The sequence below is a fragment of the Haliotis cracherodii genome, unplaced genomic scaffold (genome assembly GCF_022045235.1).
Source record: "Haliotis cracherodii isolate W230 unplaced genomic scaffold, xgHalCrac1.p SCAF_18, whole genome shotgun sequence".
Taxonomy (NCBI): Eukaryota; Metazoa; Mollusca; class Gastropoda; order Lepetellida; family Haliotidae; genus Haliotis; species Haliotis cracherodii.
The window spans coordinates 20058234-20070248 of record NW_027266273.1 but is presented as its reverse complement, the minus strand read 5'-3'; the positions used below and the strand labels follow the sequence as shown (position 1 = coordinate 20070248).

Below are 12015 nucleotides of genomic sequence, written 5' to 3'. Positions count from 1 at the left end.
TGCAAACTGTATGAATCGGAATATCGGATTCTTACAAAAGTTTGCACATCACTTTTCAAATTCATTCAATGTTTATGATTAAATTTGACTATAAAAACATGTTTTGTCTACAAAAGTTTAACTAAAAAAGTTGTATATATCAAAGCAGACAAAAATGACGACATTGATGAACATTCCAGGTGTAAGAACACATACTGTGGCATGACGTGAATCAGGTGATCGTTTTATTTATGCACATAACTTGACACGCCTACAAAGTCAGTAGCTAATTAACTGAGAGTAGGATCAAAACAATGTTCATAGGACCTGTTAATTAAGGCAAGAGGCGAGAAGAACTGCAACAGTCAGGCTATAATGAACCAGAAGAAATTTGTACGGGAGAAGGCGGCTGTTTCAAATGACATGGCCAGTTACCGCCAGATGCAAACATTAGCTCCCTGAGAATGGGAAGACACAGGTGGAAAAATGCTAGTTAGATATGAAACCCAAAGACATGACAGTTGTGGAACCAAAATAAGCGAGACAAATCAGGCCAGGGTTGGTTTGACAATGAATATGCATGAATTTTGCTAAATGTCCTGTGCATGAAAATACACGTAAGCAGAAAGGGAATTCCATCAACTGTAATATTGGAATTCCCCTACATTCTGTAGCAATAAAAGTAGGCTGTCTTGGTGGGCGTGGCTTAAATTTTTACATTCATTGGGAAATGAATGCAATAACACGTAACCAATTCAGCTAATTAGAATGCAGGAATTTCAATGAACAAAACAAAACTTTAAATAAATCAAAATTAAAATTATTGGTTCTTTCAGCTTAAAACATTTTTTTATTCAAATAGTATGTCTTATAGAATTTTTTTTATTCAAAACATGTATTATAGAAAGATTTGGGATGTTACGATCCTCAAACTGTTTGAATGGCATCCTAGAAGTTGGTGAGTAAATAAGAATATGTACAATATTATGGATGACAACTGCTGGTTTATCACATTGAGCAAAGTTGTTATGATCCTCTTTGGTAAATAAGTCTAAAGCTCCCTATGTTATCATGATTAAGTCCGACATCTATCTCCCTGGCAAAATGGTCTGGATTATAGACGCAAGATCATTGGAGCACTACAGAGATCAGAGAATCTTTTCTTAAACCAACATTGTGAAAAAATAAGATTTCATTTTCAACTTATGATAAAGTACAAACAATTGAATTTGTGTTTTCCATCAATTCAGAAGTTTATATAGAAAACTAACTAAACAGAGTATGATATTTTGTCAGAAGGATAAAAATATTTCTGTTTGCAGCGATTTGGTGTCCTGAAACTTGAAAATGATTGTATCATTTTTATATTAGCACACATTTCCGAAGATCATTATTAACATTCTTCTTCTAATAGAACATCAAGGAGTTGACAGGGTACATAATAATTTTAAGAGTGAAATCTGGCATTATTTCTTTGAATAATCGGTCGTTGTAATTTCAGTAGTTGTTGGTTGCAAACTTGATCTGACAAGTCCAAATTTGGTCTTGGTACCCGTCTAAATCTGTTGCACTAAACGTGATGATATTTTATCTAGTGTAAAACCATACTTGTGCGGTCATTTCTAATAACTTACGGTAATGGTATGGAAAGAAAATACTCAGAAAATGAACATTACCTGGACGACATATAAATATGATGGCAGATTCTGTTGTCAGGCGGCCATATCAAAACAAGGTAATACATATTAGCAATACACGACTATCATTAGGACATAAACATCGCTACACAATAATAATAATGTTTTTAATTCTTATTTGTACATATCTAATTCAAGTATTTCTTACATGCAACAAAAAATAGGTTAATTATCATTATATAGTGAAATAGTGTCATAAAATCAGATTACTATTCAAAATATGATTATAGCAAATAGCTGTTGTCTTGACAGTAGTTTACTCTATTTTTAGCGCACCTGCCGGAAATAACCTCCGCTATGCGACCTCTTCCGCCATCTCCATTTCGGGAAAGACGACAGTGACATGTGAGTAGTCAAATCCGCCTTTTATCGAACAAACTATCTACCATCCCGACAAATATAACGATGATTTGCTTTCTTTCGTGTTTTAATTTTTCATTCCTACTTGTTGTTTTATCTTAGTTGTTAATTTCTTTACTTTTCCGATAATTGTACAAGCAAGCATTGGGATGCTGTAAACAAAGTTGAAAATATCTATGTACTCGGATTCTGGAATTTCCTCGGGGAATGATTTAGGGGCTAGTATCTGAACTTAATCATTGAAAAGGTACGAACCTGAATTGAAAAAAAATTATATTATAATAATTTTGGTGTGGTACGAAATTTGGGACCGTGCGATTTTTGAAAACGATGCCAGGTGAAAGTTATGCATGGAACTAGGACCCTTATGCAGAGGCAGCTGATGTGTGCATTTGTAGATAACTCATCTTGTGGTAGTATTCTACAATATGATATCCCAAATAACGGACTGAATAAAATCAGAGATAATAATAATACTTGAATCTCATTCTTCAGAATGCCTACCGAGGCAGTAGAAAAACCTGTCGAGGAGACGAAACCTGAAGACTCAGGGTCTGCAACAGATACTGATGGGGACGATGATTCCCCACCCGAATTGGAGGACCAAGATGCTTCGATGCAACAGCAAAGCCAGGTTTGATTCTTTTTGTTGAGGTCTGAGATTGTAACCACTGGCCTGAAGCTAAAATATCCTGTGTATAGTAACCTCAGCTCATGAAATAGCCCATATGATAAAAGTTTCTGGGCTATGTTACTTAGCCTGTGTTGCCTAAATATTTTAAAGGTAAAATACTTGGATCTGTTCTACAAATCTTGTATTCTTCACTTTGTAATTGTTGTTTTGTTTTTAGGTGGCACAGGCAGCAGGTATTCAAGAGGAACTTGTCAGCAAGTCGAAACAGTCACGTAGTGAGAAGAAAGCCAGAAAGGCTATGTCCAAACTTGGTAAATTACTTTAGAATTCAATTACCTGTTACCATCTGAGCTAATGATGACAATATGTGCGATTTCATTTGATATTTGAAGAACTTCACCATGTTCACCAGCACTCAATAGTATATTTGCTCAGAGTGTATGTTGTCAAAGTCACCATGTTCACCTGGAACATTATCAATAATGTATGAATAATATGTTTATGGTGCATTAATTTGTAATTGCATATTTGGTCAGTGAGAAATCCTACATAGAATGGAATAAATTGTGGTTATCAATTCATGCAAGCAATGATGAAAAACATTTTTGTTTCTAATAACATAAATTAAATTGGTAACAATAGTATACACCATTTTCTTTCAGGTTTGAAACCCGTCACAGGAGTTACCAGGGTAACAATAAGGAAATCTAAAAATATTCTGTTTGTAATCAACCGACCAGATGTATACAAGAGTCCAGCTTCAGATACATATATTGTATTTGGCGAGGCAAAGGTGGGTATTTCATCAGTCTGATAGGTGGTTATTTAGTAGATTAATGAACTTTTATGGTCGACTTTCGAACTTTGACATTAACATTTATTCAACAGTACTTATCCCATGACCCACAGTTCAACATGGGTCCCCCGGGCCTACATTTCTCCTATCTGACCAATCAATTTTGCAGGTAATGGATCACTGGTCTCATAAGTGGTAATGTCTGTCTTGAAACTGTCCCAATATTATTTCCATGATACCTGTTTTGCACCGTCTGAGAGTGCTGAAAGTTGATAGTGTCCGGTGCCTATGATGTATACTTTTTTCCCCGGCTTATCGATAGATGCTGAGAAACATGCATTTCATGCCAGTTTAGCTGAGGCACCGTTGATTGTAACCATTTATGTCCAGCTTCAGCTGTTACTTTATACAGTGCTGGTATGTAGTATGCTACTTGAGATATGTGAAGTTTCTGTTGTCATTGCCCATACTTTGGTTATGATATTCCCTTTTCAAAAGATGTGAGTATATTGTATTTAACTTTAATTCTGGTTATGTCTGTTGGGAAAACATTGTGGAAAATGTTATTTGTAACATGAGATCCATGCATTATGTTAGGGGTTCATTTTCATTATCTTTGTCACTCGCTTTACATTCTAAAGACAGGTTGATGTATCCATCTCCGAAATAGGAAAGTATAGGTTTCATTGATACTTACAGTGTGTACCATTTAGATCATTCCATCAAGATCAACAAAGCAAGCAATCTATATTTCCAAAGTTAATATTCATTGTGAACTATCCTCAGATACACATGGTATGATTCGTTTCACTTCACAAAAGACTGGTGCTCTCGCTGTCAGTCATTGGTTTCTCATCCAGGGTTTATAATAGAAGCATCCCATCTAAACTCGACATTATCATAGAAGTTATTGTTGCCTATGATGTATACATTTTTCCCCGGCTTATCGATAAATGCTGAGACCCCTGCATTTCATGCTAGTTTAGCTGAGGCAACAATCTTCGTATTTTGATATAATTGTTGTTGAAATGGGAAGCCCTTCAAAACAAGAGAGAAATATCAGGACGTTTCTGTTATTTTAGCAAATTTGTCTACACAATGACCAAAATGGAAAACTGTCTTCAGGACATTACTGATAAGTCATGTCCTAGAAAATGAACTCGTCTGAAACCCTGACTTCCATTCAAAAGACCCATGGCTTGCCACAACTGGGCGTCTTTTGAATGGAGGTCCGGGTTTCAGACGAGTTCATTTTCTACGGCTTGCCACAACTGGGCAACCCGTGAAGATTCCAGGTTAGAATAGGTCTTCAGCAACCCATGTTTGCCGTAAAAAACGACTATGCTTGTCGTAAAAAACGACTAATGGGATTGGGTGGTCAGACTCGCTGACTTGGTTGAGGCATGGTCATCGATCCCAATTGGTGGATTGATGCTCATGTCAGTCAATGGATTGTCTGGTCCAGACTCGCTTATTTACAGACCGCCGTCATATAGCTGGAATATTGCTGAGTGCGGCGTTCAACAACAAACCAACCAACCACAACTGGGCAGTTGTGCAGTGTAGTGGTTAAAGCTTTGGCTCGTAAGCCATAAATGTCTCAACCTGAAGTTCCTGTTATTTGTTGGTGAAAGTACCTGCATTTGGAAAACTGCTGACTTGACTGAGGAAATACGTTGGTTTTTTGGAATTACTTAAATCAATTTTGTAATCTTAAGCCAGTTCAAAGGCTGATCGTCCAAATAATTTGTGAATCTTGTACACTTAAGGACAGATTGTTGCCTATGATGTATACTTTTTTCCCCGGCTTATCGATAAATGCTGAGACGCCTGCATTTCATGCCAGTTTAGCTGAGGCAACAATCTTGACCTTCAATCAATACATTTCCTCATATTCTGTTCTTGTTTACCTTTTCCTAATAATTTTCTGTGAGGGACAGGGAATTCTGTATCACAATAGAAGTAGCACTATCCTATGATAGGGTTCCAAGCAGTGAAATTCTACTATATGGACATGTAGTGGTGGTTGACCCTGTTCAAAGAACTGATTGAGAGCTGTGCAGAAATGTATTGAAATGTGTAATTTGCACATACAAACAGCATTAGAAATTGGCCCCAGTCATGTAGTCCTTGCCAAACTGCCCAATAGTTAAGGTATCATAAGGACTAGTAGAAATTTGCATTTTTTTAGGATTTTGCTTTTGATCATTAGGACTAGTGGACTAAAACTGTTAAGTTTCTATTGCTGACAGACCACCTGAACATGAGCTTCATGGCTCTCAACGGTTAAAAAGTACAATCAGGTATTTGTAGTCATTTTTAAATTGATTTAGTTTCGTTTGTTATTCAAGGGCCACCTTCTGAAAAGAGCCATCTTGTTTATCTTTCCCAAAACTTCATGATGCCACAGTTCAAACGTTGGATGAATTATTGTTGCCTATGATGTATACTTTTTTCCCCGGCTTATCGATAAATGCTGAGACACCATGCATTTCATGCCAGTTTAGCTGAGGCAAAATTTCAAGAATATAAGGAGGATGTGAACTGCTGGTTCAGGTGTATGTTCAGGGGCAGATATTATACATGTCAACTTGTGCCCTTTTCCATTATGCTGCAAAACCATTAAGATTGTCCAGGGTTCAAAATCAACACAAGTCCGCTGGTCTGGGACTAGTAAGATTCAGGTGACATTGTCAGTAGAACTTACTTCAATGTCTGGGTGCACCGGTGGCCCAGTCTAAGGTGCTGCAATTTGCTGTGCAGAGTTGTCCTTTGGGCACATCAGAAACTTATGAGCGTGGGTTTGAATCCAGATTCGCTGATTGTTTTTAGGTTTGTCACACCATACCTGTGACTAAGTCTTGTGTTGTCCATATTTCAGATTGAGGATCTGAACCAACAAGCCCAGATGGCAGCTGCCGAGAAGTTCAAGGCTCCAGAGAACCCTGCTGGTGCTGGGGAGGGCGGAGTCCAGTCCACCATCTCACAGCCCATCCAGGAGGAGTCCGAGGAGGAGGAAGAGGTAAGCCTCCTTGTTACTGACCCCTGAGATTCCAGGTTGGAATCGGTCCATGTTGTGAGAGCCAACTACAATATTGGATCAGGAGGCAATATGTGCCTGATCCAGAGAGATCAGTCTGCTGATTAGATGGAGCATTGCCTCTAGGACTCCCTTGCTCAACTATTTACAGAGTGATTTGAGTGATTTATAATGAGCATGGCAGTCTCAAAACATTTAGATAATGACAAATATTTGATATGCTAAAATGGTTTTCCTTTGATCAATGAATATCAACTAAAGACACCATTTATTATAATACAGTTTTATATAAAGTTATATACTGTAGTCATGAACGAGGCCAGGCTGCCATTCCACGTTGGTTCTGAGCTTTAGATTTGCACATCCAGCTTGCTATGATGACAATTTTTTCCCCGTCTTATCGTTAAATGACGACACATTGCAATTATTTGCCAGTACGTCTGATGCAAGCTTGAAGAGAAGTTACTCCTTTTTAGTAGAAAAGATACAATTTCAGTGGAAATTTCTTATTTTGATATTTGTACATTGTTTTCAGGTTGACGAGTCTGGAGTTGAAGCTAAAGATATTGAGTTGGTCATGTCGCAAGCCAACGTCTCGAGATCAAAGGCAGTCAAAGCCCTCAAAAATAACAATAATGATATTGTTAATGCTATTATGGTGAGTTTCAGTGGCCAAGTGCATTGTCTAATATTTTACACACACAAGGACAAAGAAATGATGACAATGTGTCTGGACTACTGATAATTGTTGAAGATACACCTTGAGTTCCTGATCTTTGTCTGATGTGTAAATGTAAAGAAAGTCCTGTTCATCTAATAATTATAACTTCTAGAACCCATGGGAATAATTGTGCACCTCCATTAATATATCTTGCATACTTTGTAGGGGTGTCAATATTCACAAAATGTTAAATGCATCACAGGGGGGGGCACGGGTGGCCCAGTCGTCTAAGGCGCCGCGATTCGCTGTGCAGAGTTGCGTCCCTTGGGCACGCCAGAAACCTATGATTGTGGGTTCGAATCCCTGTGCGCCGAAATTATGTTTCTAAGTTTGTCAGCACTGTGCTCGTGGGTTTCACCAAAGCGGTAAACGTCTGAGACCTGCATTTCATTCGGGCTTTCCTCCCACATTAAGCTGACATAATTTAATTCTCAAAATTTTGAATACCCCAGCCTGATAGTTACTTGGGCTAGCATTACTCTACTGCCTTTCTTGAAATATAATGTTCAATCTTCTGGTATGATGGAAATAGAAAGATCCTAAATTTAACGGTGAAACAAATTGGTTGATGGCAATGACCAGGCCACTGGAAATATGGAAAATTTCACACAAAGACCTGCTAATTTGGTATTGTGATTCGTATTGTATTGTGACTAAGTATCACATAATGTAGTGATATGCGAGGTATGCAAATGGCACCCCTAATACTGTATGACTTGTTCATCTCTCATTTCAACCTTATCTTGGAGCCATGGTTAGTCTTGGACTATTTTGGTGTCATTTGTGTTGTCATCAGGACTTTGTTATGAAAATAAGGAATCTGAAAGTGTTCTTCATTTTCTTTGTTTCACAATTTCCAAGGTTCTTTCAAGTTTGAAACAGTGATGGACAGATTGTTGCCTATGATGTGTACTTTTTTCCCCGGCTTATCGATAAATGCTGAGACCCCTGCATTTCATGCCAGTTTAGCTGAGGCAACAATCTTTTATGTCTTCACTGCTCTATTTCCCCAGTAAATCTAATCGATATATTGCCTTTCCTGTGGTAATTAATTGTATAGGTTCGGCATAGGCAGTTGTGTAACCCCTTCAAAATCACTTGACATGGATCGTCCATCTTTGCAATGGGTCTTGGGTGTTCTTGGTTCCGGAAATAGCAGTTGTGCAATGAGAACATGCCCCAGGCTGAATTATTTAATATGGGATCATGGCGTTGTTATTTAGAGTTATCTTTGACTATTGTCCTGGGGGAAGCTGTTATGAATCCTGTAGGCTCTTTAGTATGGCAGTCCTAATACTGACTGATATCAATAATTATACCTCTGTCAGCATGGCCAGAGTATCGTTTTGTTGCCTATGATGTATACTTTTTTCCCCGGCTTATCGATAAATGCTGAGACCCCTGCATTTCATGCCAGTTTAGCTGAGGCAACAGTTTCTGTAATTATTGCCAAAAATTAAATGTGTGTATGCTGTTCAGAGGCGCACGTATTGAGAAGTACATTTAGCTTCATCCAACAACTAAACTTATTTTTCACCATAATAAACATGATAAATCTGGCATCTTTGTAGTTCATGTCTAATTATCATTCCTAGTTGTTTGTCATTTATCTTAACATGATTATGTACCCATTGATCCCTTATCTTGAAGTTGTTGCCATTTTCTGGTTTATCCAATTACGTTTGAATACATATGTTATAACACATACATGGACAAAGACATGATGACAATGTGTCTGGACTACTGATAATTGTTGAAGATACACCTTGAGTTCCTGATCTTTGTCTGTGATGTGTAAATGTAACGATTTACGAGGAATACATGTGGAATGAAAGTCAAAAATATGATTGTCAGATATTGATGTCTGTTGGGTAGACTAGGTCTCCTTACATGGAGAATTTAATGCAAAATCAGCTCAATTTAGGTGTGGTGACATTTATCATGTCGCAAATCCAGTATAACTATATGTAACGATACATGAGGTAGGATTTTGAAGGCCCAATCCCCTTGCATGGTTGTATCTGCCCAACCATGAGTTCTTTTGTGCTGGCATCTTGATTCATTTGGAGCTCACAAGATTTGTCATTAAAATAGGGATTCTGATTGTTTTCATTTTGTTGTTTTCTCGTTTAGACAATGTTGAAGGACAGATTGTTGCCTATGATGTATACTTTTTTCCCCGGCTTATCGATAAATGCTGAGACCCCTGCATTTCATGCCAGTTTAGCTGAGGCAACAATCTTTTATGTCTTCACTGCTCTATTTCCCCAGTAAATCTAATCGATATATTACCTCCTGTTGTAATTAATTGTATAGGTTCGGCATAGGCAGTTGTGTAACGCCTTCAAAATCACTTGACATGGACCATCCATCTTTACAATAGGTCTTTGGTGTTCTTGGTTCCGGAAATAGCAGTTGTACAATGAGAACATGCCCCAGGCTGAATTGTTTGATATGGGGTCATGGTGTTGTTATTTAGATTTATCTTTGACTATTGTCCTGGGGGAAGCAGTTATGAATCCTGTAGGCTCTTTAGTATGGCAGTCCTACTACTGACTGACCCGTGAAGATCCGGGGTAGAATAGGTCTTCAGCAACCCATGCTTGCGCTAAAAGGTGACTATGCTTGTTGTAAAAGGCGACTATGCTTGTTGTAAAAGGCGACTAACAGGATCTGCCTAACCATGAGTTCTTTTGTGCTGGCATCTTGATTCATTTGGAGCTCACAAGATTTGTCATTAAAATAGGGATTCTGATTGTTTTCATTTTGTTTTCGCGTTTAGACAATGTTGAAGGACAGATTGTTGCCTATGATGTATACTTTTTTCCCCGGCTTATCGATAAATGCTGAGACACCATGCATTTCATGCCAGTTTAGCTGAGGCAACAATCTTGTGTTATCTGAAGGTTCGTTGTGGACTTTGAAGACCTGTTTTGGACTTGTCTCACAATATAACTGCTATCATACATACTGCATAACATTTGTTGTCATCTCCTCAATGATACTGCTGTTGTATGATTGAAATAAGGTGGGAAGTAGTTTGGGGTGAACATTTCTCTTTATGTATTCTGTTATTCATTGTCTGTAGAGTAGATGAGGTGATGAGTTCATGGATTTTGACAGCCATTTTCTTGTGTTTCAGGAGCTGACAATGTAACCAGTGGTGAATCATGCTGCCGTTGTCCTGTAAATTTGTTTCCTCTTGTTTATTTACTGTCGCCTGTACATCTGTGTGTATAAAACCCATCATGGGAATAAAACATTTTGATAAAATGTTAATTTAGTCTTGATTCTCAACACCTGATACCCTTACTTTCAAACCCATTTGGATCACCGATCTAGTCTCCTAGAGTAGACTTGTCAGGGTTGAATGGACATGTCACCACGGCAAGGCTTGTTGGCTATGTTATTAGCAAATCATTCGCCTGGTCCTGACCTGTATTTAGTTATTTTACAGGCTTAGACCATTGTTACCAGGGTTAGAAACTAACAGTTTTCGTCCACTAGTCCTTATAATAACATAAAGAAAAACTCTTAAAAAGGGCAAATTTCTGCTAGTCCTTATGATACCCTTACCATTGGGCAGTTGGCAAGGACTAAAGGACTAGTCCCAATTTCTAACGCTGGTTACATTCGTCCTTGATAAAATATGGAATAGCTTCACAGCACCCTTTGTTTGTAAGAGCAGACTGATCGGAGTTTGACACTGCCTCTAGTATGAAACTGGTGAAAATCTAAAGGGACCATCCCCAAATCTAGTACCAACATCAAACCACTGGCCTGAAATAGCTGTGGACAAGTTTTATGTGACAATTGTCTACCACTGCCTATGAGGATCGAGTGGCTACAAAGTGGTTCAGATGGTGTTGACGCTATGGCATGGATTGTTGCTGACTTCCCAGTTCCAAACTTGATTTTGTAATTTACAGACAGCATCAGCATGTTTTATGTATTGATAAGAGCACGAGGACCATTTCAACGATTAGACCCCATGGTCCAAGTTCATTCGTCACCACTCGCCCCTTTCCGTAACCTGTACAAAGACTCGTCCCCCTATCGCTGAATGTTATGTGCGAAAATATGACATCAATAAATGCGAGTATGATTTCAAGTTCTTCGTCAAAGAATCCCTAAGAAATATATTTTTATTTTACATGTCTTGCATCTAAAAATACTCAAGGCACAGTTAAATGTGTTTAATCATACTGTATAATTCTGGATGTGCTTTAAATTGCATTTGAAATATATACTGAACTGCAAAAGAAACATCACCATGGATAGAAAAATGAGAAACCTGATTTGTTCTAACACTGTAAGCATACTTTGAGACATATTAAAAAGATGAAACTTGAAGGTCATAGGCACTTCAGCCCACACTCTGAGAAACGCTGGACCCAGTTCAGCTGCAGTTGGCCTTGGTCGGCCGTCATTCAGCCGTCTTTGAATCTCATCCCACATGTGCTAAATGGGATTTAAATCTGGACTGTGGGCAGGCCACTGCATGGTTCTGATGCCATTCTGCTGGAGGAAGTCTCTTGTTCTAGCAGTGTGGGCACGGGCGTTATCATGATGAAATTCGTGGCTGTGGCGATGTGCCAATTGAGGTCTGGCGTGTGGTCACTTGATCAATGTACTGAGCTGTGACACTATTGCCTCTCCAAGGACCGATGTTCTGGAAGAGGGGTGGTCATAGTGGTTTAGGCGTTTGCTCGTCACGCCGAAGACACGGGTTCGATTCCCGACATGGGTAAAATGTGTGAAGCCCATTTCTGGTGTCCTCCGCCGTGT

At 38.5% G+C, this 12015-nt stretch overlaps 2 protein-coding genes and 6 non-coding genes across 8 annotated transcripts in view; 7 read left to right on the top strand and 1 right to left on the bottom strand.

Moving 5' to 3' along the window:
* Positions 1 to 1740, bottom strand: part of LOC139465862 (annexin A6-like) — a 33301-nt gene extending 31561 nt beyond the window's left edge. Inside the window, exon 1 of the mRNA XM_071247818.1 lies at positions 1656 to 1740. The gene's annotated coding sequence lies outside the window, so the exon portion shown is untranslated. The remainder of the gene's footprint in view (positions 1 to 1655) is intronic.
* A 218-nt stretch (positions 1741 to 1958) lies between these two features.
* On the top strand, positions 1959 to 10506 carry LOC139465861 (nascent polypeptide-associated complex subunit alpha-like). Its single transcript, XM_071247817.1, has 7 exons — positions 1959 to 2021; positions 2532 to 2670; positions 2888 to 2981; positions 3333 to 3463; positions 6348 to 6488; positions 7042 to 7164; positions 10370 to 10506. The coding sequence occupies exons 2-7, from the start codon at positions 2533 to 2535 to the stop codon at positions 10382 to 10384; spliced, it is 642 nt and encodes a 213-aa protein (XP_071103918.1). The 5' UTR covers positions 1959 to 2021; position 2532; the 3' UTR covers positions 10385 to 10506.
* On the top strand, positions 4376 to 4465 carry LOC139466564 (small nucleolar SNORD12/SNORD106). The gene has a single exon (XR_011653601.1). It is a non-coding gene; the product is annotated as a small nucleolar SNORD12/SNORD106 (small nucleolar RNA).
* Positions 5241 to 5330, top strand: LOC139466561 (small nucleolar SNORD12/SNORD106). Its single transcript, XR_011653598.1, has one exon. It is a non-coding gene; the product is annotated as a small nucleolar SNORD12/SNORD106 (small nucleolar RNA).
* Positions 8120 to 8209, top strand: LOC139466560 (small nucleolar SNORD12/SNORD106). The gene has a single exon (XR_011653597.1). It is a non-coding gene; the product is annotated as a small nucleolar SNORD12/SNORD106 (small nucleolar RNA).
* On the top strand, positions 8573 to 8662 carry LOC139466563 (small nucleolar SNORD12/SNORD106). Its single transcript, XR_011653600.1, has one exon. It is a non-coding gene; the product is annotated as a small nucleolar SNORD12/SNORD106 (small nucleolar RNA).
* On the top strand, positions 9378 to 9467 carry LOC139466559 (small nucleolar SNORD12/SNORD106). The gene has a single exon (XR_011653596.1). It is a non-coding gene; the product is annotated as a small nucleolar SNORD12/SNORD106 (small nucleolar RNA).
* Positions 10027 to 10117, top strand: LOC139466562 (small nucleolar SNORD12/SNORD106). Its single transcript, XR_011653599.1, has one exon. It is a non-coding gene; the product is annotated as a small nucleolar SNORD12/SNORD106 (small nucleolar RNA).
* Positions 10507 to 12015: the final 1509 nt, after the last annotated feature.